Genomic DNA, 24,718 nt, shown 5'->3' on the forward strand with positions numbered 1-24,718 from the left:
TAACTCAGATTTTCCCCCTCTATGTGTGTGTGTGCCTGCCTGTGTGTATGTGCCTATATGCCTGTATGTGGTGTGTGTGTGCCTGTATGTGGTGTGTGCCTGCCTCTCTGTGCATATGTCTGTATGTGGTGTGTGTGTGTGTGTGTGTGTGTATGCATCTGCATATGCCTGAGTTCGCAGGAGCAGGTGTGCAGAGAGGCCAGAGGCCAACTTCAAGTCTCTCTCTCATCCCTCTTCTCTTCATTTACTGAAGCAGAGTCTCTCTCACATCCCGGAGCTCACCAGCTAGGCTGGTCTGCATTAGCTACCTTGCCCCACCCCCAAGATTGCCTGCCTGGACTTCCCCAGTGTAGGGATTCCAGGCGGTCCAAGCCCACCCAGTTCTTACAGTATCATGTGCTTCCTAGAAATGCAAACTCTGGCCTCACTTTCAGGGCAGGAGCTTCAGCCCTGGATCAGGCCATAGAGACCCTTGCCTCTGGGCAGTGGAGGAAAGACCATCCCTTAAGCCTGTTTAGGAATAGAAGGAAAACACAAAGAGCTAGACAATTGTGGCCGGGGCGGGGCTGGGCTGGGCTCAGAGCTATAGCCTGGCCAGCAGGAAGCCCTGGGTTCCATCCTTGGCAGAGCATAAACCTGGTTTGGTGGCATAACTCCAGCAACTTGGGAGGTGGAGGTAAGAGGATCGATCGTAAGCTCAAGGCACCCTCGGCTACTACATAGTGAATTCTAGGCCAACCTGAGCTGCTTTAGACCCTGTTGGGGGGTGGGGAGAGCCGGTGTGGTGGTGTATGCCTGTTATCCCAACAGAGGCAGGCGGATCTCTGAGTTCAAGACCAGCCTGGTTTACAAAGTGAGTCCAGGACAGCCAGGGCTACACAGAGAAACCCTGTCTTGAAAAACAAAAACCAAACAAAGAAACAAAATGCCCAGTCCCTACAATAGGCTGATTGCAACAGCCTGTAACTCCAGCACCATAGGATCCAATGCTCCTGGCCTGCTCAGGCACACATGTATATACCCATAATATTCACACACTCATACACACACACTCCCACACACACTTTATTTTATTTTACTGTTTATTTTTTGGTTTTTTCGAGACAGGGTTTCTCTGTGTAGCCTTGGCTGTCCTAGACTTGCTTTGTAGACCAGGCTAGCCTCAAACTCACAGCGATCCACCTGCCTCTGCCTCCCGAGTGCTGGGATTAAAGGCATGCCCCACCACGCCCAGCTCACAAACACACTTTAAAATAAAACATTATAAAAGAAAGCGTTTTGATGGTAGCCAGCCATGATTTGGGGAAACAGTAACTGTGTAGGAATGGCTGGGCTTGTGCCAACCCCTGAGACCACCTCTCCAATTGCCCAGACTGTGCAGACTTGGGATGGAGAAGAGGCCCAGCTCACCTGCTAAAGTGTACCTTTGAAGGAAAACACAGAGGCCCCGGGCCTGATGAGTCACAGCCAGGAGCCAGACAGCCTCCCAACAGACCCAGGGAAAAGGTCAAGGTTGGCCCCTGTGTTCCCAGAAGCCACTGAATGCAATTCCAGCTCAGGCAGAGCTAAGGATGGGGGAGTGGGGCATGAAATAGAAAAATGGAAATGGCTGAGTGCCTTGGCAGGACACTCATGGAGGGAAATGTCTGCCTAAAACTACACACACACACACACACACACACACACACACACACACACACACACACACACACCCATGACCACCAGCTGCAAGAGAAATTGAACTGTTTTATTGGCCCAGATCTGGGTGTCCAGCATAAGGGGGGCATCTGGGAAGCTAAATGAGGGGAGACACGCCCCCGACTGGCTCCTTGCCTCCCAAATTTCCCCTTCCTCAGCCTTTTCTTTCACAGATTTTCTTGAGGCAGAGGTTTCTACATGTGGGAGAGATGAACCAGCAATTCCCAAGGGGCCTCAGCATGACCATACCATTCCCTCCTTCCCCCTCCCCCACCCAACACACATACACCCCTGCCTATCTCTATTGGCAGTTTCAGCAGGGATGTGACCATGAGAGGTCAGACAACACCCATCCTGGGATAGGAGGTCACAGACCTGAACCACTGGCACACAGACACATATATAAATACAGTTTGTACCGCATCGGATTTTCCATTCCTCCACAGGATTTAGCGAAGTCCTTCAAGGAAGAGGCCGTAAGAGTACCCAGGAATGTCCTTGACCACCCATGTTATGTTAACTATGTTATTCATGACAGCTTGCCTGACAGGTGGTGGTGGCGCACCCCTGCTCTATCAGCCCTTGGGAAGTGGAGAGAGGTGGATAAGAAGTGTAAAGCCAGCCTTGGCTACATAGTGACTTGGAGGCCATCCTGGGCTACATGAGACCTTGTCACAATTAAAAAAACAAAAAAACAAAAAAACAAAAAAACACCACCAACAAAGACAATTTGCAAGCAGCCACTTCCAGCTCAAGGCTTCCTTGCCTTAGGGAACCTGGTACCTGGGCCAGAAAAAGGTGGGAAGGGCTCAGGGGGAGGGAGGCTGGGTTTGGCCTGGAGTTCCAGGAATGACAAACACTTTCTCTAGTGTTTTCTCACCAGAAAGCTCAAAACGTCCTCAACATATGCCTCACATTCATTTCCACAGCCCTCAACTGACTCCTCTGCGCTCTCCAATAGAACAAGTAGCCAATGAGCTCTGAGAACAGACTGGACTTCCAGGGCTCCTCCCTGCTCACACAGCGGTTTCCTTTCCTCCAACATGAAAGGAAAAGGAAGAAGCAGCAGCAGCGTTGATGAAATTGGGGAAGCTGTGGATTTAGGCCTCAGAGAGACACGGAGGAAGCCTTGGGTCCCGTGGGGACAGTGTTTGAACGAGAAGTGGCCTAAGGTTGTTTATAGAAGGTGGCAGGAGTTGGGTGTGGTGGCACATGGCTTTAACAATCCAGCACTCGGGAGGCAGAGACAGGTGGATCTCTGTGAGTTCCAGGCCAGCCTGGTCTACATAGCAAGTTCTAGGCCAGCCAGGGCTGCACTGCAGTTCTAAGCCAGCCATGGCTATGTAGAGAGGCTCTTAAAAGGAGGAAGCAGAGCTGGTGCACACCTTTAATCCCAGCACTCGGGAGGCAGAGGCAGGCAGATCGATGTGAGTTTGAGGCTAGCCTGGTCTACAAAGAGAGTCCAGGACAGACAAGGCTACACAGGGAAACCCTGTCTCGAGAAACCAAAAAAATAAAATAAAAAAGGAGGCAGGAAGGGAGCCAAGTGGCTGGCTGGAAGGTAGGACAGGATGCTAACATCCTTTGTACCAAGTAGCAAATGCTCTAGCCCTAAGCTCCAGCCTGCTGTCCCCCTAGACCCTAATGGTCCCTACAGTCAGGATACTACGATCCGATAACTTAGTGCCTCCATTGGCCACCTGACCTATTCCATCGGGCCTGTGGCACTGAGGGACACCGTGAGGTCACTTGGTCTCTCCCCACAGAGCTGCCTGTGGCTTTGGTTATCTATCAGCTCACCCTTTCCCTTCAAACCACTGTGTTGCCCTCCAGAAATGTGGGTGACGTAGGCATATGCACGCCTCTCTCCAGTGAGCTGGAGCTGCGGAGCGGCAGGAGTCGGTGACCAGGGTTCCCACCTCTATGGCCTGTCACTCCCTTCCCCCGCCGCCAGCATTGCAGGGGCCTCAGCACCTCCCTCCGAAGGTCCCGGCTACGCCACGTATAGATGACAGGGTTGAGCAGTGAGTTGAGTGTGGCAAAGGCAAAAAAATAATGGGCTTTGTAGAGGACAGGACAGGCCCGGACGGGACAGGCAGAGTCTAAGAGAAGGATGCTAAAAGCCGGCAGCCAGCAGATGATGAAAACACCCAGCACGATGGTGACTGTCTTGAGCAGGGCCAAAGTCTGGGAAGCAGCGACATCGGCATGGCTGGAGCGGACCACAAAGTAGATTCGGACGTACAGCGCTACGATAGCCAGTAAGATAACAGAAAAGATGGTGACCACGCAGAGCACATAGTGCTTGGCATAGAGGGGCAGGACAGTGGAGCAGGCCTCCAGGTGGTCCAGACAGTTCCAGCCTAGGATGGGCAAGCCACCCAGAATCAGCGAGATCAGCCACGAGGCCCCAATGAGCATCAACATTCGACAGCTTTTGTCACTGCCGTAAAGCTTGACCTTGGCGAGTGCTACTTGTCTCTCTATGGCGATGGCCAGGAGGCTGAAGACTGAGGCAGAGAGGGTTATGAAGGCTGAACCCTCGCGGGCAAACCACTGCAAGGGAGTTAGTGACAGAGTAACAGGCCCTGAGAACAAGGTGTTGGCCATGAAGGCCACACCTGCCAACAGGTCGGAGGCTGCCAGGTTGCCGAGGAACAAGTACATTGCTGAGTGGAACTTGCTGTTTCTTGCCACTGCGATTAGCACGAGAAGGTTCTCCGCCACTATGGTGCAGCACAGGATGATGATGAAGGCTGAGGCCACTTTGCGGGAGGGGGTCTCCTGCATGTCCAGCGTCTCCTTGGTGTAATTGTAGTGTTCCAGAACCTTCTCAGGATTGAGGTACTCTGAATATAAGCTGCCCATGGTGGGGCTCAGCGGCCGGCTGGGGCCATGGGGCTGGGAACTGCAGAGAAAAGAAAGGGAAGGAAAGAGGACAACAGATCAGAGCTGTGGCTTTTACAGGGACTCTGAAGTTGGATGGCAGAGGTTCAGAGGCTAGCTCTAGCTCTCGGTGTGTGACCCGAGGGAAGCCGAATTCATCACTGTCCTTCCACGTGACAGCTGGAATGCTTAGATAGGTCAGTTCGGTTTTTTTCTTTTCTTTTTTTTTCCAAGACAGGGTTTATCTGTATACCCTTGGCTATCCTGGACTCACTTTGTAGACCAGGCAGGCCTCGAACTCACAGTGATCCCCCTGCCTCTGCCTCTGGAGTGCTGGGATTAAAGGCATATGCCACCACTAACCAGCTATACCTAACTTTTTTTTGGTTTTGTTTATTTTATATGGTTTTTCCAGACAGGGTTGTGTGTGTATGTGTGTGTAGCTGTGACTGTCCTGGAACTCATTCTGGAGACCAGGCTGGCATCAAACTCAGAGAGATCTGCCTGCCTCTGCCTCTGCCTCTGCCTCTGCCTCCCCCAGTGTTGAGATTACAGGCACCTTTAATCCCTGCACTCGAGAGGCAGAGGCAAGTGGATCGCTGTGAGTTCAAGGCCAGCCTGATCTACAAGGTGAGTCCAGGACAGCCAAGGCTACACAGACAAACCCTGTCTGGAAAAACCAGAAAAAGAAGAAGAAAAAAGAAAAACCAAAAAGCAAGAAAGAACAAAAACAAAAAACTAACAAGTCAGGGATAGTGGTGCACTCAGGAGGATTGCGACACATTCCAGCAAGATTCTCTGGACTTCTAGAAACCTCACCTGCCTTCCTTCCCATAGAACAAGCCTCAAGTAGGGCTTCAACAGCTTGTCACTTCTCTCCTACACACAGGCGCCTCAGGCTTCTTGCCGCCTGCTGACCAGGGTCAGCAGGATTCTTATTACCCGCAGCACCAACCCCTGGTTATTACCACCCACTGCCCCATGCCAGGCTGGGTCTAAGCCTTGAGGTCATGGGCACACCCATGGACTTGAGGAGACACCAGGACGGCCCTAAAGCCCAAGCCTCCCAGAGCTGCACTGTCTTGAAGGACAGAGACCTGGGTGGCAAGGCAGAGTTCATTTGTTCACACTCCAACTCTGACACTCAGAGTGAAGTGCTGAGGACTTGGCCTCTTATCCTCAACATACCCATCTGTACAATGGGTACCAAAGTAGATCCCTCCATTAAGGAATGGGAAAGTCAAGCTGGGTGTGATGGCACACGCCTTTAATCCCAGTACTCGGGAGGCAGAGGCAGGCGGATCACTGTGAGTTCGAGGCCAGCCTGGTCTACAAAGTGAGTCCAGGATGGTCAAGGCTACACAGAGAAACCCTGTCTCGAAAAACCAAAAAAAAAAAAAAGGAATGGGAAAGTCCTTTCCAAGGATGTGTGAAACCTAGGTGGTGCTATGCACCTGTATTCACAGCACCCCAGGGTGTTGTGAACTTGAGTCCAAGAGTTCACGACCAGCCTGGGCGAGAGCGAGAGAAAGCAGACAAAAGACAAATGGAGAGAACAGTGAGTGAAAACACTTGCTGAGCAAGTCTGACACCTTGAGTTGGAGTCCCCAAAGCTACAGAAGAAGGAAAGGACTGACTCCTCCCCCTAAATTGTCCTCTGACCTCCATGTTGGGTACCAGTGGCATCCATACTCAAATCATGCATGCCCCATAATAACAAACATAATAAGCTTTAAGAAGGGAAGGAAGGCTGGGCTTGGTGGTGCACGCCTTTAATCCCAACACTCGGGAGGCAGAGGCAAAGGCAGGCAGATGGCTGTGAGTTCGAGGCCAGCCTGGTCTACAAAGCGAGTCCAGGACAGCCAGGCTACACAGAGAAACCCTTTCTCAAAAAACCAAAACAAAGCCGGGCGTGGTGGCTCATGCCTATAATGCCAGCACTTGGGAGGCAGAGGCAGGTGGATCGCTGTGAGTTCGAGACCAGCCTGGTCTACAAAGCGGGTCCAGGATAGCCAAGGCTACACAGAGAGGCCCTGTCTCAAAAAACCAAAAATAAATAAATAAAAATCAAAAAACCAAAACAACAACAAAAAAAAAAAAAAAAAAAAAAAAAGGGAAGGAGGGAGGAAAGAATGGAGAACACTGCACAGGGGCTGGAGAAACAGCTTGGTGAGTAAAGGGCGCACCTTCTCAGTATAAGGGCCTAAGTTTAAGTCCCATGTTAAATAAAGCCAATAATGGCAGCCTGTGGGAGTTTAAGATGGGTGGATCCCTCTGGAAGCTCAAGGTGGGGGAGAATTTTTTTTTACAAAGAAAAGGGCAGATGCAGAGCCTAAAAAGATGTGTGAGCAGGTAGAATGCTTGCCTTGCAAATATGAGGACCAAGTCCAATCTCATCACTCACACAAAAAAGCTAAGGGTGAGGGGGGCAGCGATGGTGCACATCCTTAATCCCAGCACTTAGGAGGCAGGAGCAGGTGGAGCTCTGAGTTTGAGGCTAGCCTGGACTACAGAATGAGTGCCAGGACGGCCAGGGCTATACAGAGAAACCTTGTCTAACCCCAGCACTGGGTTAAGCTGGGATTATAGGAGGGTCCCTGGCCCACTGGTCTTTCAACCTCATCTACCTGGAGAGTTTCAGGTCTCAAAAAAACAAAGCATAACATTATGGGATGGAATTTGAGGAGCAATAGGTGAGCTTGTCCTCTGGCACACACACTCATGTGTGTGCACACACTCACAGGCACCTACAGACACAACACACAGAGAGCATAGGAAACAGACAACAGGCATTAGCTAATGTCTTCAGTGCCTCTTTCCCAACACGCACAAGCTTTGGGCTGCCTCCATCCACTTCTGGAAAGGGATACTGACTTAGCCAAAAACAAAAAGTCAGAAAAACAGAACTCCAGCAGGCGGTTTTCATCCCCACCGGTTCACACTAATCAAGGACACTGGGTCCCTACGGGGTGGGCAGGGCGCTGGCACCTCCTCCAGTGCCAGGATGCAATCCAGATGTGTGAAGCCCCTGGAGCAAACATGGCGGAGACCCTGTCACATCCGGTGTGAGGAAGTCTGGGGATGGGAATGGAGAGAATGAGGAGGGTAATCAGTGACCAGGTCTGGGAGGTCCTGGCTGGGAAGACGGGACAGCTGCTGAAGTCACGTGAGCTGTGAAGGCTCCCCCCCCCCCAGCAGCCCGTGCACGCGCGGGGCGGGAGGGGCCGGGGGAGGCGGTGGTTAGAAATTTGTTTCCATGCAAGTCTGAGTCACCCACCCCCTCCTTTGCAAAAATAAAAAAACTGAGCTGAGCCCGGGAAGGGATAGGGGAGGGGATCTGTGTGGGCAGAGAGCGTGAGATGCAGAGCACACCAAGGCCAGCTAGAGTGGGGTAGGGGGAGACTCGGAGGGGCTGGCACAGCGGAGGAGAATGCTGCAGTCCTCAGTTACAGGGAGGGGCCACATGCTAAAAACTCTCCCCAGCCAGGGCTTGGAAAGAGGCCTGACAAGGGCCACGTGTTTCCCAGAAGAGTACAGTTCCAGAAGCTTGGCTGGTAGAGCCGGTTCCTGGTGAGCGCTGAGAATGATGGGGGGCTTCCGGGGTCGCCCAGCCATCTCCTTTCCCGGATGCCCCCTCGGTGCGACACTCTGGTCTTTGAGGGGGGTTTACAGAGACAGCTGCTCCCCACCCCTTGGGCGAGGGGACATCCGTCCTACTTTGGGAACAGAGAAGAGCTTGTACGTGTCCTCGGGGACAGTTGCCCCACCCAGATCCTCATACAGAGGCCCCTTGTTTCCCCTGGACAGAGCCCTGGGCGCCCAATGCCCTCAGCTCCTTGCAGCCGGGCACAGGCCAAGCAACCTTTTTTACCAAGCCAGGTCTTCAAGCCTAAGTAGCCTGGAGCCTGATTGGCTCGTTTTCCGTGCATCCTCGGCATCCGATTGGTCCGGCTGGGGGCGCTCTGTGAAGAATCCTATAATGGTCCCTTTTGCAAGCTGCTGGGACTCTGCTCTTCAGGAGCTGTGTGATTGTCCCTGTGGGGCTGTTTGGACCACTGCCTGACCGCTGGGTCACCCTCCCTCAGACGCCTCCAGGCCACCCTGTTCATTTGGGCTCTCTTTTGGGGTTCATCATTGAGAATCGACCCCCACTCCATTGCAAGCCTGGTGGGCAAGAAGCCCAGGGTGTGTCCTTTAGTCCCCCACCCCCACCCCCACCCCCTAGACTCCCACCTCTTCTCCAGTCTGGCTGGGTAGAAGAGAAAGAATTACGGCCATTTCCTGCAGAAGTAAATGTGAGCACCCCAGGGACTGGCCAGAAAGTCTGTCTCCCGGGGCGGAAGACTGTGAGCGCTATACTCACAGATTATGCAGATGCTAAGTCTCTGCCCGGCAAACACACACACACACACACACACACACACACACACACACACACACAGACACACACACACACACACACACACACACACACTCTGAGAAAGGAAGGGAAGATCGAGGTCCAAGCTGTCCTGTCTCCCCAATCTCATCTTCCCTCCTAGAACCTTGCTAACCAAAGACAGGAGCTTAAGCAGTTTAAGGACTCCTAGAAAGAGGAAGCTAGCCCAAAGGGGTTGGAGCCTTGGAGGAAGAGTCACTTTCCAGGCGGATGGAGGTTGGCCTGGCCTCCTCCCTTTGTCCAGACTCCAAAACCTAGCTAAAGCTCTGGTCTCCTGTCCCCCTCCACCACAGTGGTCCAGACCTCTCAGAGACGCAGGAAGTTACCACTAGAGACTAGACTCTGAACTGAGAATGAACCTGCCCTGTTTGCACCTATAATCTCAGCTACACAGGAAGCTGAGGAAGGAAGATGGGGAGTTCAAGACCAGCCAAGGCTATATATGAGTTGGAGGTCAGGCTGGGTGGCATAGGGAGAGCCTGACTCAAGTAGAAATTCAAGGGGAGGGCTGGGAGATGTTGAGGTGTTGGGGCACGCTTTTACACTCGGGAGGCAGAGGCAGACGGATCACTGTGAGTTCAAGGCCAGCCTGGTCTACAAAGCAAGTAATACACAGAGAAACCCTGTCTCAAAAAACCAAAATAAATAAATAAAACACCATGTACTGGTGTTTAATCCCAGGACTTGGGAGACAGGCATGCAGATCTCTGTGAATTTGAGACCAGCCTGATCTACATTATCACTCCAGGCCAGCCAGGGCTACATAGTGAGGCCCTGTCTGTAAACAAAGACATTTTAAAAGGAGGGCTTGGTGTAGCTTAGGGACACTGCATTGTTTTGAAGCCCTGGATTTCCAGGACTGCAGAAAATACTCAAGGAAGAGGGGCAAGTAGAAGGGTTTGGAGTGAGGGAAAAGAGATAGACCAGAACATGACTGCTTAGCTAGAGATTAGGGGAGAGGAAGGCTAGAGGAAAAGCCTGGTGGCTTAATGGCTCCCGTCCTCTCCCTCCCAGCTCCACCTAGCCCACACATCCTTCCCAAGCAGCTAGCCAAGCTCATCCCTGTGCACATGAGCACACACACTTGCACGCACACGCACACACCCGTGCACACACATACACACACGCTCGCGCACACATACGCCTTACTCCCTGTGCACACAAGCACACACACTCGCACGCGCGCGCACACACACACACACACACACACACCCCCGCGCGTGCGCGCGCGCGCACACACACACGCTCTCGCACACATACGCACATGCGCGCGCACAGGCACACACACCTTACACCCCACCCCCACCCCCCTTGCTGTGTGGTTGCAGCCCCTCCTACACTGCTGTTGCCCACCATGCCTGCAGGGGGAAACTGACTGAACTAAGCTTCATCATCACTCCCCACCTCCGCGCTCTGCTGTGGCTCCCCAGGGCCCCCAGGGGATACACCTACTAGTCTCCCAAGGACCACTTGAATCTCAACCTCAGGGCCTTCAGGACTGCTGCTGTTTCCTCTGGTATATCCTACAGCAACCCCCTCCCCACCCCTGACACAAATACCTTTTCAGCCAGACAATCTCATCTTTAGGTTTCCTTTGAATGTCACTTTCTAGGTCTTCAGGAACTGCTTTCTCTTTTTGTTTTGTTTTAGAGACAGGGTCTTACTGTGTATCCCAGGTTAACCAGAAACTCACTATGTAGACCAGGCTGGCCTTGAACTCACAAAGATCTTCCTATCTTGGTCTCCTGAGTGCTGGGTTTAAAGAAATGGGGCATCCTACCCAGCACAGCCCGCCCACCCCCAAATTCGATAATCAGAAATTATCTTGTTTTCCTTAGTACCGGATGAGGCCATGAGGCCATCTACCAAGTTCACCCACAGCCTCTAGTGCTTGGTGGAAAGGAGGGAAGCACACGAATGAATGAAAAAGCCTGAAGTTGGAGAAATCGCAGGTGAGGCGTGGGGACATCTCAATCCCCTAGCAGCACCCCAACCCAACCACTAGACCAAGCCAGACTCGTCTCCATGGCGACGACAATAAGACCCGCCCGGCCCAGGCAGCACTCTCCGGCTCCTTATCAGGCCGAGGAATGCGCGGTATCCACATTCGCTCCGGCTGGGGCGGCGCCATCTCTCTCCCGAGACCCCGACACACGCGCAGGATGCCCCCACCCTGCACAAGGCAACAGGAGGAGGCGACACCTCTGCACCCCACCAAAGGGCCCTCACATCCAGATCCCCGGGGCACTGGGGAGAGGGGAAGAACCCAGGGGCAACAACTGCATTCCCTCCCCCCCTCAGTGATGCTCCCACGTCGCGCTACAGGGGACAGTAGCCTCAGAGAGTGTCGCCTTGAGCGTCTAACAAGAATAGAGACGGGGTAGGGAGGGGAGATGGAAATCCCCGGGTGAGTCAGCCTGTGCCAGAGAAGGGGGCGAGGTCCCAACGCTGTGGAGCCCGCGACAATGCGGACTCCACGCCACTCGTGCCTTCCTTCACTCCTACGCCTCATCCCTGGGCTAGGACGAGAAGACGCGCCTGAACTTTGCAGTTACTGTTCCTTTCCTTCGAAACAAAGCGATGCTCCCGAAAGGAAGGCTGGAGAGGGCCAACTCAGGGAAACTGAGGCAAAAAAAAAAAAAAAAAATAGCCTCACTGGTGGTTAGGCGATGGTCTTCCCCGGGGACTCCGCCCATGAACTCCGAGAGTCAGCGCTCGTAAGTAGCACCCTTAGTCCTAGCTCAAGCCGGAGACAGAGAAGGGATGCTACATCTCTCCCAAACAACCCCATTACCCCAAACCCTGCTTTCTGAGAACCCCCACCCTGTCTTGCAAAGTCGCCAACCCAAAGCGCTCAGATTCCGCCTTTCTCTTCAGAGCCAACTTCCTGCCCGGAGGAAGGCGGGGAGCTCGGTCTAGGGGTGCGCCACTGAGTAGGTGGGAAGCTGCCTGAAGCGGTGGAAAGGGGTGCACGGTGGGTGACCGGTCCCCTCGGTGCAGCAGAGGCTGTAGCAGCGCGTGCAATGCCTGTATGAACGCTTGATCTCAGGCTGGGCCCCCAAACTGGGATCCCATGGTCTCAGAGGACAGCGGCCTGCCCCGATCGAAACCTCCCCTTTGCCCCGCACGCTCACCTGGCTAGGCCGGCCGGGGTCCCTGCCCTGGCCTGAGTGGCCTTGGCGTCTGCGCCCAGGGACAGCCAGTGGGTGGTTTTGGAAGCTGCTTGCTGGGCTCCGTCTATGTCCCGGAGTTGGGGACCTAGGACAAGAGAGAGGCGGGCCGAGCCGCCGCCTCCCGCCCCCACTCCCAGCTCGCCCCGCCCTCCTCTCCTCCTCTTTCCGGCGGCGACTTGCAATGAATTCCAGATGTGGCAGGCCAGTCAGACAGGGCGCGCACCGGGGAAGAGCAGGGCCCCTTTGTCCACACTCCCCCCGCCCCCCCCCCGTCCCTCCCAGCCCGCACCCGTGAGAAGTTCTGTCCTATGATGTCACGGCCTCGTGGCGTCACAGCTTTCTTAATCCAGGTGGCCTAGACCTGAAACAACTGTTCCTTTTGGAATACACTCAAGGCTTAGCTCCAGGCTGATGCATGAGACCTGGAAGTGGAGGAGATAGCGCTTACCTACTACGTGAGGCTCAGCAAATCAGGATTAAGCACTTACTATTGTGTTTCTACAAGAAAAAAATTCCAGTTATGTGCCATGCTCAGACCCCAAAACAGAACTGTTTGTTGACTTGGTAGGAACCCCAAAACCCAACTGTGTGTGGTGGCACACACGCCTGTCATCCTAGCGCATGTGACCTGAGAAGGTAGGAGGATAAGGAATTCAAGGTTGTTCTAGATGCCTTAGCCAGCCTGTGTGAGACTCTGGAAAACCACAGGCTGGGATGTGGATTCAGGTGGGAGAGTGTTGGCCTAGCATGCACAAAGCCCTAGCCTCCATCGCCAGCACACATAAATAAGACTTGATGGTTTGGGCCTCTAATCCCAGCACTTGGGAAATAAAATCAGGAGATTTTGTTTGTTTGTTTTGTTTTGTTTTTCAAGACAGGGTCTCTCTGTGTAACAGCTCTGGCTGTCCTGGAACTCGCTTTGTAGTCCAGGCTGGCCTCGAACTCACAGAGATCCACCTGCCTCTGCCTCTGCCTCTCAAGTGCTGGGATTAAGTGCCTGTGCCACCACCACCCAGCCTAGAATCAGGAGATTTATTCTATTATTTCAGGCCAACCATGGCTACATGATCCTGTTGGTTCCCTCCCTCCAAACAACTCAGAGTGAAAAATTCTAAAACTAAGGAGTAACAACAGGTCAGCCATATAGTTCACTAGGCAGGGGAAGTGATTGCCTGGGACCCTGACCTGAGTTCAGTACCCAGAAGCGAAGCCACAGGCCACCATGGCATTGCCAAACCTGCATTCACACACCAATGCTTGTACAATAATAATAAATACATTTAAAAAAAGAATAACAGAGCCGGGCGTGGTGGCGCACGCCTTTAATCCCAGCACTTGGGAGGCAGAGGCAGGCGGACCGCTGTGAGTTCGAGGCCAGCCTGGTCTACAAAGTGAGTCCAGGATGGCCAAGGCTACAACAGAGAAACCCTGTCTCGAAAAACAAAACAAAACAAAAAACAAACAAACAAACAAAAAAGAATAACAAACTGCTGAGCTGTCAGTAGTAACCAGTCACCTGGGACCTACATGGTGGAAAGTGAAAGCCAATTCCCCCAAGTTGTCCTCTGACTTCCAAGGCCTGCTGTGGCATACGTGTGTGCGCACACGTGCAGACACACACACACACACACACACACACACACACACACACACAAATAATAAATAATTTTCTTTTTTTTAATTTTTATTTTATTTTTGTTTTTAGTTTTTTGAGACAGGGTTTCCTCTGTGTAATGGACTCAATTTGTACTAGGCTGGACTTGAACTCAAAGAGCTTTGCCTGCCTCTGCCTTCCCAGTGCTGGGATTAAAGCTGTGTATTACCATGCCCAGTTTACATTAATAAATTTTTAAAAGCTGCCAAAGAGGTGGCTCAGTGGTCAGGAGAGCTCACTGCTCTTGTAGAGAGAACTTCCCAGCACCCACAGACCTTAAAACCTCCTGTGACTCCAGCCCCAGGGGCTCCAGCACCTCTGGCCTCAAGCACCTGCATGCACACGCACAGACCCACAATTACACACAATTAAAAACAAGAGAGATAGCCTGAAGCAGTGGCAGTGCGCAACTGCAATCCCGGCACTCTGGGAGGTACAGGCAAGGCAGGTGGATCTCTGTGAGTTCGAGGCCAGCCTGGTCTACAAAGCAAAGCCAGGACAGCCAAGGCTACACAGAGAAACAGGGGGGGGCAGGGAGGGAGAGAACGCTTCATATCTGCATCCAGTGTTACAATACTTGCCTCTCATACCCAGGCAGGGGCCAGCAGCCCCCAAAATAAATAAGTAAGTAGGCTCCTGACTGTTTGAAAGCCTATAATCCCAGTAGGTGGAGGTAGGAGGATCAGTAGTCCGAGGAGGCCATCTTCTGTTATTGTAGCAAATTCCAGGGTCCACGACCTGCTGGGCAGGTTAATCCTTTCAATAGGCACCGGAAATGGTAGATCAAGGACCAGAATCCCCAAGTCCAGAGGCTGGGGGCGTGGCTCAGGAGTCGAACCCCTGCTTGTGACTCATAGGGCCCTGAATCCCCGTCCCCAGCATGGAAAATAAGGTAAAATGCAATAAGATAAATAGGTTCCACTTGTGCGAGTGAAATAGAGTCCTCGAATTTTTTTTTTTTTTTTTTTTTTTTTTTTTGAGTCCTTGAATTTGCCGTGTAAACACTCCCGTGATTCAAATACTAAAGGCTGGAGGCAGATCAGTGAACTGTATGATACTCCTTGACCACAGAGCTAAGATGAGTTCACAACTGCACAGGAAAAAGAAAGTATTCAGCTTCCTGGGAGAGGAACTGAGAGACTGGAGCTAGGCTAGGAAGAAGGCAGCTCAGTCCGCATCGTGGAAATCCTTTGTGCTTCCTAGCTCTGATGACAAGTGCGTACATGTTACAGTCAGCAACAAATTAAACAAGGCAGCTTGGGATCCAGGAGAGGTAAAGAAGTGGCAAGTTCCACTCCCAAACTTTGGTTTAAAAAATAAAAAATGTAGCTGGACTTGGTCACTTGTCATCTCAGCACTCAGGGGGTAGAAAAGAGAGTCGGGAGTTCAAGGTCACCCTAGACTACAAACCTATTAGGAGGCAACTGTGCACCATCAAATCCATGTCTCAAAAAAAAAAAAAAAGAGTAGGCCTGCCTACACAGCTGGCCGAGTAAAGGCACTTGTTGCCAATTCTGACAACCTGAGTTCTAGCCCCAGGACCACGTGGTCATCTGACCTCCACACACACAAGAGAGGGGGATGGCTGGAAAGATGAGTTAGCTGTTAAAATCACTGGCTACTTTTGCAGAGGACCTCAGAACAATTCCTAGCAACCGCATGGCAGCTCACACCTGCATACAACTCCAGTTCCAAAGAATCCAGTGCCCTCTTCTGGCCAGCAAGAATACCTGCACACATATGGTACATATGCATACATTCATCTAAGGCATTTATATACATAGAATAAAAAAACAAATCTTTCAAAAATATCAATCAAGGGTCTGGAGAGATGGCTCAGAGGTTAAGTGCACTAACTGCTCCTCCAGAAGTCATGAGTTCAATTCCCAGCAAGCACACGGTGGCTCACAGCCATCTATAATGTGATCTGGTGCTTTCTTCTGGCCTGCAGGTGTACATGCAGCCAGAGCACTGTACACATAATAAATAAGTAAATAAAGCTTTAAAAAATACCAATCAAAGCCGGGCGTGGTGGCACACGCCTTTAATCCCAGCACTCGGGAGGCAGAGGCAGGCGGATCGCTGTGAGTTCGAGGCCAGCCTGGTCTACAAAGTGAGTCCAGGATGGCCAAGGCTACACAGAGAAACCCTGTCTCGAAAAACCAAAAAAAAAAAAAAAAAAAAACCAAAAAAAAAAACCTTTTTTTTTTTTTTTTTTTTTTTTGGTGGTGGTGGTAGGGGGAGAGGCAGGTAAAGTATAGGTCAGCAGTGTGTGCTTGGCACGTGTGGGGCCCTAGCTTCCATCCTCACAGAGACAAGAAGGTAAATACTGAAGTGAAACTAGCCCAGAGAACTATATTGGGGAAAGCCAACTGTAAACTAATATGCATTGTTTCTCCTCACGCCTGGGGATATATTATAAGAACGGTATAAATACATCCACATTTGCCTGTGAAATCATGCGAGGAAAATGGCAACAGACACTTGCCACACACTTGTTACCTCAGTCACGGAAGCTGGGGACAGGGAAACCAGGAGAGACTGAGTCACCTCTCCTGAGGACACTAGAGGACCCTTGCAACACAGCCACTTCTGTGTACTAACTCCAGCCTTCACAAACACGGGCTGGCAAGATGACTCGGTGGGAAAAGGTGCTGGCGCCCAATCCAGACAGCCTGAGCTTGATTCCCCAGGACCCAAGTGGTGGAAGGAGAGAACCAGCTGCTGGAAACCATACTCTGACCTCCACAACTACGCCATGGAACATGTGTGGGCATGCGCACACGCACAAATAAGTAAACAAATGTAAAAAAATTCGTTTTGACTACAAAGACAAAATTATGAAACCATAAAAGACAAAAAGCAAGAATTCATCAGACTCCTGATTGTAAAATATTTGTAGCAGTCATGATTAATAACAGACATTAATTAATAGCTATTTTGTAGTGCTGGAGAGGGAACCCAGGACTCTTGCACACAGTAGGTCAGTGCTCTACCATCAAGCAACCCACCATGCCTAGTCACACTGATCATATATTTTCATTTAACACTGAGCATCCTAAAACGGAAGAGATGGCTCACTGTTTAAGAGCACTTGCTGCTCTTCCAGAGGACCTGAGTTCAGTGCCCACCACCTACACCAGGAAGATCACAGCCACCTGTGACTCTGCTTCCAGGGAATCCAATGGCCTCTTCTGACGTCAGAGGGGACCAGCTCATACTCATATGCACATGATTTTTTATTTTTTTTTTATTTTTGGTCTTTTGAGACAGGGTTACTCTGTGTAGCCTTGGCTGTCCTCAACTCCCTTTGTAGACCAGGCTGGTCTCGAGCTCACAGCGATCCGCCTGCCTCTGCCTCCCAAGTGCTGGGATTGAAGCTGTGTGCCACCATGCCCAGCTTCACAGCACATGAATTTTTTTTTAATTCGATATTCATTTTATGTAATTTTTAAAGACAGGGTCTTACTATACTAAGAATATTTTAATTAGGGGGCTGGAGAGATGGCTTAGAGGTTAAGAGCACTTTCTGTTCTTCCAAAGGTCCTGAGTTCAATTCCTAGCAACCACATGGTGATTCACAACTATCTATAGTGAGATCTGGTGCCCTTTTCTGGTGTGCAGGCATACACACCTTTGTAGACAAAATTGGCCTCCAACTCATAGTGATCCGATCCACCTGCCTCTACTTCCTGAGTGCTGGGATTAAAGACATGTGCCACCATGCCTGGCTCCTTTTGGTTTTTCAAGACAGAGTTTCTCTGTGTAGCTCTGGCTGTCCTGGAACTCATTCTGTAGAGCAGGCTGGTCTCGAACTCAGAGATCCACTTGCATCTGACACGGAAGTGCTGGGATTAAAGCGTGGACTACAAGAGAAACCCTGTCCTTCTGTTGTTGTTGTTTGCTTGCTTGTTTTTGTTTTGTTTTGTTTTGTTTTTTGAGACAAGGTTTCTCTGTGTGACAGCTCTGGCTGTCCTGGAACTCACTGTGTAGACCAGGCTGGCCTCAAACTCACAGAGATCCACCTGCCTCTGCCTCCCAAGTGCTGGGATTAAAGGCGTGGCGCCACCACCACCCTGTCTTGAGAAACAAAAAAACAAAAACAAATCCTATTTCTTGAGAAAATGGTTTTGCTGTGTTGCACAAGCTGATCTTTATCTCTTAGGCTCAAGGGTTCTTCCTGCCTTGACCGGAGTACCTAAGGAGAAATGCTATCTTTGGGGCTAATCCACTCTTCTTTTGCATTTCCCCCCAGCTCATAGCAAACCAATCGCTGTGCTCCACAGCTTTGCAGTGATTTGCTCTGAGATGGACACATGAACTAGTTGGGCCCGTCAGAAAAAGTCACAGGAATTCAGAGCAGAAAGAGAAGACCCTTGGTCTCTGTGGCTCATGGAACAGCAGGCCAAGGGTCACTATGTACAGAGCAGGCAGCTTGAGCCACCACCACAGCGAAAGTGGGACGGAGCTGAGACACCGGCTCCTGATGACACAAAGTGTGGCACAGTAAATATCAGCATTTTGCCTCTGTGCATTTTGAGTATTTTAGTTAAAAACTCCCCAGCAGGGGAGATGGCTCAGTGGTTAAGAGCATTTTGCAGAGAACCGGGTTCACCTCCCAACACCCACATAGTAGCTCACAAATAGCTGGATCTAAAGTTCCAGATGACGTCATGTCCTCTTCTGGCCTCCCTGGCACCGCATGCAACTGGTGCAGAGACACACAACTAGGCAAAACACCCATACTCATAAGATAAAAGTGGCAAATTCTCCTGCAGTGCCAGAACTGAGGCTGAGGCAAGAAGGCCATGAGTTCTAGGGCAGCCCGAGTGTCAAAAGAAGCCCCTATGTAAAACAAAGCAAAGGGCTGGCGAAGGTACTTTGCTGGGTAAAGGCACTTTCCACCAAGCCTGATGACCTACGTTCCACAGGATGGAAGTAAAGAATACCGTCCTGACAGTTGTCCTCTGATCTCCACAAGGGTGCTGCAGCAGGATATGCCCCTCCCCCAATAAGTACATAAAAAGTAACTTTAAGAAATAGCTGGGGTCGGGGGGGGGGGGGGAGAGAAAGAAAAAGCTGGAGCCAGGTATGGTAGCACATGCCTTTAATCCCAGCACTCGGGAGGCAGAGGCAGGTGGATCGCTGTGAATTTGAGGCCAGCCTGGTCTACAGAGTGAGTCTAGGACAGCCAAGGTTACACAGAGAAACCCTGTCTCAAAAAACAAAAATCGAAACAAAAGTAGAAAGTCACACACTCTTTTTAAATTGTATTTTGTGTGTGTGTGTGTGTGCGCGCGCGCGCGCGCGCGCGCGCGCGCGTGTGTGCACGTGCATGTGGGCACTCATGCTCCAACAAGTATGTGCTATAATATCCATGAAGTCAGATGACAACTTGTGCATGGCTCCCTTTACTTGGACATATGTATCCTCTGTCAATGCAGATGTGTTGCCAGGACATGGTCTAGAACCAAGGTATTGACCAAAGGAGAGAGGTAAGCAAAGAAAAAAAAAAAGAGAAAAAGAAGCCTGGGTCCTGTCCTCAGAGGAAGAGCAATTTGAACAGAAATATCATACTATGCTGGAACCTGCTGCAGCAGGGAGGAAGTGCCACCCCCCATGGTAACCTCAGCTGGCTCAGCAATTTACTATCTCCCTAGATGCCTGGGGGTGAGGGTGATGTCAAAGTTGCAGACACATCTGGCTGGCTGTCAGGAGACTTTCAGACAAAGGTGATGTCCCCAGGGAAAGACAGACACTTCCTCCAGTCACCTTCTGCACCTTTCACGCTATATGGAAGGATGACCTTCACCTCCTCATTCTCCTGCCTCCATTCCTGAGTGCTGAGGTCACAAATGCCCAGTTTATAAGGTGCTCAGGATTGAACCCAGAGGTTTTAAGCACTCACGCACTGAGCTATCCACACAGCTTGCCTGCCCCATCACCTTTTGTTTGTTTGATGTGGTATTTTGTTTGTTTACTTAAATATTTGGATATTTTGGTTTGTGAATAAATATTTATCTGCATGTATGTCTGTGCATTCCCTTAGTGTCTGGTGCCCATGGAGGCTGGAGAACATAAAGGATTTTCCCAGCACTAAAAGTATAGGTGATTTTGAGCCACCATGTTGGCTCTGGGAACCAAACCCTGGTCCTCTGCAAGAGCAGCCAGTGCTCTTACCCTTGAACATCTCTACAGTCTTGTGTTTTTTGAGACAAACTCTTCCTATGTAGTCCATGCTGGCCTCAAACTCACAATCCTCCTGCTTCAGCCTCCAAGTGTTGGGATTATAAATGTGGAGTGCCAACTATGGGGGTCTTAGTTTGTCTCCCCACACCCGCTTTTTATTTTTATTTTATTTTTTTGAGACAGGGTTTCTGTTTTTCTTTTTTTGGTTTTTCAAGACAGGTTTCTCTGTGTAGTCTTGGCTATCCTGGACTCACTTGTAGACCAGACTGGCCTCAAATTCACAGTGATCCACCTGCCTCTGCCTCCCAAGTGCTGGGATTACAGGCGTGCGCCACCATGCCCAGCTGAGACAGGGTTTCTGTAAAAGTAATTTTATTCTCCTGGCTCAGTTGTTATCTGGGAGGCTAACTGACTCGTTCTGCTAACCTAGGCCTAGTTCTGAAAGCTTCTAGCCTTGATGCAATCTAACCTAGGCCTAGAACGTTTTAGCCTCTGAGATTTACTGCTTAATAAGTTCACCCTTACTTGTTCTTTCTGAGCTCTGGGCTGGCTGGTTCAACTCAGTAGTTCTCGTTCAAACTCTTTTCTCAGCTGACTTATTTAATCTGGCTTCTCTCTTGGCCTCTGAATTGCTCTGCTTGGCCTCATACTAACACAGCAAAGTGCTCTAGTCTTCTGGATTCTTCTCATTTTCTGGCTAGTTCCATCTTCACCTGAGTTCTCTCTCTGCAACCCATCTCTCAATTACTGTCCTGGAAAAACTGCCTCTTAAGTAGCGACCCTTTCCTCTCTCTTCTCCTGAGAGTTTGGTATATCCTATTCTGTCAAATCTTCTCTGGTTTGTTACCTTTTCCGCCACTCAATCACTTTCTTTCTTTCTTTCTTTCTTTCTTTTCTTTCTTTCTTTCTTTCATTCTTTCTTTCTTTCTTTCTTTCATTGAGCCTCATTCGGCAAGCAGTAGCCGAATGCATGTTTTCGGATGGGGTAGGGTTAAGTGGTGTGTACTCCCAGTCATCCAGAGAGATAACTAACTCCCCCCTTGTCGTCCCCCCTCCCCCCACCGCAACATTCATGAAGTGTCCATTGTTTGGACAGTCTCTTCTAGCGCCTTGATTTCCAGAGTGATGACTTTCTTGGTGAGGACAGCTACAGTGCCTTTCTCACACCTGTACCGGCCAAACCTAGTCCCCTTCTTGTTGGGCACTGACTATGGAGGAAGAAAGTCCAACTTGTTCTTGCTGATGACACAAAAATCAGTGTTGTTTCCAGACCTCAATTCATTACAGACGCCAGCTGAGAGAGCCTCACTCACTAGCCTCTTAGCTTCTTCCTCCTCCATATCTGGCCTAAACTTATCTTCAAACACAACCATTGCTGCCAAGGAGCCAGAACCCATGGTGACATAAGGCAGTTTATCAGCTGATCCATGAAGACAGACACTGTAGAGATGAAGCCCAGTAACATCTACTCCCCCTAAAGCTAGGGCTGTACCAATGTAACCTTGATACCTGAAAAGCATCTGCTTCAACCTCCAATTAGCTGTTACAACTCTTGGAAGGCGGCCAGTGGTGAGAGAACGGAGCTCCAAGTTGGACAAAATAAGCTGGGTTGTCATGTCTGTGTCTGCGGCTGTCCCAGCACCACAGCAATAAACATTAGGAGATATGAAGTGAATTTTTCAACAGTTTTTGTCAGCAACAACCATCCCTTCAGTTGCTCTTCCATCCTTATAGAACCCCCCGCCCCCCGCAATGGTAGTGCCAGAGCTTTCGGAAGCTTGAAGCGCCCGCGCCCCCCACCCCTTTTTTTTTTTTTTTGCAAAATCAGCTTCCAAGATGGCATTCCTGAGGCAATTATCAAAAGAAAACCCTCCGACCGGTGCCTGAAACACCAACACAGCCACGGGCCCAACATCACTTTCAAACATGGGTACTTTCTTCTTTCTTTCTTTTTTTTTTTTTTTTTTTTTTTTTTTTTTTTTTTTTTGGTTTTTTGAGTCAGGGTTTCTCTGTGTACCTTGGCTGTCCTGGACTTGCTTTGTAGACCAGGCTGGCCTCGAACTCACAGCGATCCGCCTGCCTCTGCCTCCCGAGTGCTGGGATTAAAGGCATGTGCCACCACGCCCGGCTATTGTAGCTTTTTTTTTTTTTTTGTAGCCATTTTTTAAATGAGGAAAACAATTGGGTATGAATGGCCCACATCTTTAATCCCAGCACTCAGGAGGCAGAGGCAGGCGGACCTCTGTGAGTTCGAGTCCAGCCTGGTCTACAGAGTGAGTTCCAGGACAGCCAAGGCTACACAGAGAAACCCTGTCTCAAAAAACAAAAAGAACAACAACAAAAAAGATACTGAGCTATGAGCTAGCAACGTGGCTTAGCAGGTAGAGGCGCTTACCTCAAGCCTGACAACTTGAGTCCATCCCCAAAACCAAGACGAGCCCCCACGAGCTGGCCATAAAGCCACATGTGTACTGTGGCAGGCATGCGTCTGCCCAAGACACAATCTCTCTCTCTCTCTCTCTCTCTCTCTCTCTCTCCTCTCTCTCTCTCTCTCTCTCTCTCTCTCTCTCTCTCTCTCCTCTCTCTCTCCTCGCTCTCTCTCTCTCTCTCTCTCTCTCTCTCCTCTCTCTTCTCTTTCTCTCTCTTCTCTCTCTCTCTCTCTCTCTGGTGGGGGGGGCGATAATAATTTATAAAGTGAAGTTTTGAATTCTGTTGTTTGAGTATGTTTGACTGAATCTTTCAAGGGTTCATTGTTAAAGTTTTGGGGAATGCGTCAAAAGAGTTGACACTTAATCCTACTGCGGTGGCCACAGGTGGGACCTGTGGGTGGTGACTAGGATTAGAAACATCAGGGTAGAGTCCCCAGCCTGAATTTGAGTGACTTTATAAAAAGAGAGAAACAGGAAACAGCTCAACAGTAGAACTTATGCCCAGAATTCTCCAGCGAGAACCTGGGGGAGCAGCAATGTGGGAGGGGGGATGAGTGGGGGGAAGAGTTGGGCGGTTGGGAGTGGAGGGTGAGGGGGGGGGCTGTGGTATCGGGACACCTGGGAAGGTGGCTCATGGGTAGAGGCCATACCTAGAACCCCCAACTAAGGGGCTGGGGCATGACTCAGCTGTAAAGTGGAAAGCCTGGCTTATGTTAACTCCTGGGATTCATCTGCCACATGAAGGCAGGGAAAAAATGAAGGAGCATAAAGAGCAACTAGTAAAGCAGAGTTAAGTCAGGTCTCTTCATGACGAGTCCCTATGTCCTAGAACTCCATCACTGCAACCCCAACCCTAGGGAGGCTGAGGAAGGGTGAGTGTGAAGTGCTCTCAGCCTAGCTACGTAGTGAGATCCTGTCTCCAAAAAAATTAAACAATAAGGGCTGCCAAGATGGTTCAGCAAGTATGGAGTTTGCTGCCTAGTCAGACCACCTGATAGTGGAAGGACAGAAATTATTACAACCAACACACACTGGCATAAACACACACACAGAGACAAACACGCAAATTTTGATTTTGCTGAAGACCTAGATTCATCTGTAACTTCAGGTTTTTGATGCCGTCTTCTGGCCTATGTGGGAACCAGGCACACATGTGGTGCGCATACAGACGTGCAGGCATGTACTCATAAAATAAAATAACTCTAGAACCGGGTGTGGTGGTGCACACCTTTAATCCCAGCACCCAGCACTCAGGAGGCAGAGGCAGGTGGATCACTGTGAGTTCGAGGCCAGCCTGGTCTACAAAGTGAGTCCAGGACAGTCAAGGCTACACACAGAAACCCTGTCTCATGTAGGGGTTGGCCTTGAACCAGATCATGTGCCAGAATGAATGCCCTTTCCTGTATGGAAGAGCATTTACATCAAATGAATAAGGCCCTAAGTTTGGTCCCTTGAACTGAAATAAAAGTCGCTCTTCCCAAGGTCATTTGTACACTGGGTTACACAGAGGTGCTGGATTCAAAGAGCCACCAGGCTCTCTTCAACTCAGCATCCCTGGCTAGCTGGCTGTCCCCCAGTTCACCCCGTTTCCCACCCTGGCCTCTTTTGGTGGCTCCTATCTCTGTCTCCATAGATTGTAACAGGAGAGTAGTGGTTAACGTTCAGGACCATGTCAGACAAGGTGGCGCACGCCTGTAATCCCAACACTTAGAGAGCTGAGGCAGGTGGATCTCTGTGAATCCGAGGCTAACCTGGTCTACAGAGTAAGTCCAGGACAGCCAGGGATACACAGAAAAAACCCTGTCTGAAAGAGAGAGAGAGAGAGAGACAGAGAGAGAGAGAAAGGAAAGAATTTTTTACAAAGCCATTTACTCTAGCCCACATTTGCCATGTAGCCCCTTCCTGTTCCTCAGTCCCTCTGTCTGGCTCCCAAGCCTGACTCTTCCCACGGTTCTTTTTTTTTTTTTTTTTTTTGGTTTTTCGAGACAGGGTTTCTCCGTGTAGCCTTGGCCATCCTGGACTCACTTTGTAGACCAGGCTGGCTTCGAACTCACAGCGATCCGCCTGCCTCTGCCTCCCGAGTGCTGGGATTAAAGGCATGCGCCACCACGCCCGGCCCCTTCCCACGGTTCTTATCTCTGCCCAGAAGTCCCGCCTTTCCTCTCTTGCCTAGCTATAGGCCGTCAACTCTTTATTAAACCAATCAGAAGGTGAGAGAAGTGTACTTACAAAACACTGAGACAGCTGGGCT

At 50.5% G+C, this 24,718-nt stretch overlaps 1 protein-coding gene and 1 pseudogene across 1 annotated transcript; both read right to left on the minus strand.

The window, feature by feature from the left end:
• Positions 1-3,103: 3,103 nt before the first annotated feature.
• On the minus strand, positions 3,104-12,320 carry S1pr2 (sphingosine-1-phosphate receptor 2). Its single transcript, XM_051155970.1, has 2 exons — positions 12,157-12,320; positions 3,104-4,606 (listed from the first exon to the last, which is right to left on the minus strand). Exon 2 carries the CDS (start codon positions 4,564-4,566, stop codon positions 3,508-3,510), a length of 1,059 nt encoding a protein of 352 aa, XP_051011927.1. The 5' UTR covers positions 4,567-4,606; positions 12,157-12,320; the 3' UTR covers positions 3,104-3,507.
• Positions 12,321-21,108: 8,788 nt separating this feature from the next.
• LOC127198752 (proteasome subunit beta type-7-like) lies at positions 21,109-21,966 on the minus strand (annotated as a pseudogene).
• Between the last annotated feature and the right edge of the window lie 2,752 nt (positions 21,967-24,718).

The sequence above is a fragment of the Acomys russatus genome, chromosome 14 (genome assembly GCF_903995435.1).
Source record: "Acomys russatus chromosome 14, mAcoRus1.1, whole genome shotgun sequence".
NCBI lineage: Eukaryota > Metazoa > Chordata > Mammalia > Rodentia > Muridae > Acomys > Acomys russatus.

Excerpts from the sequence above, each read along its gene's own strand:
- S1pr2 (XM_051155970.1), bottom strand. The coding sequence starts at position 4,566 with ATGGGCAGCTTATATTCAGAGTACCTCAATCCTGAGAAGGTTCTGGAA.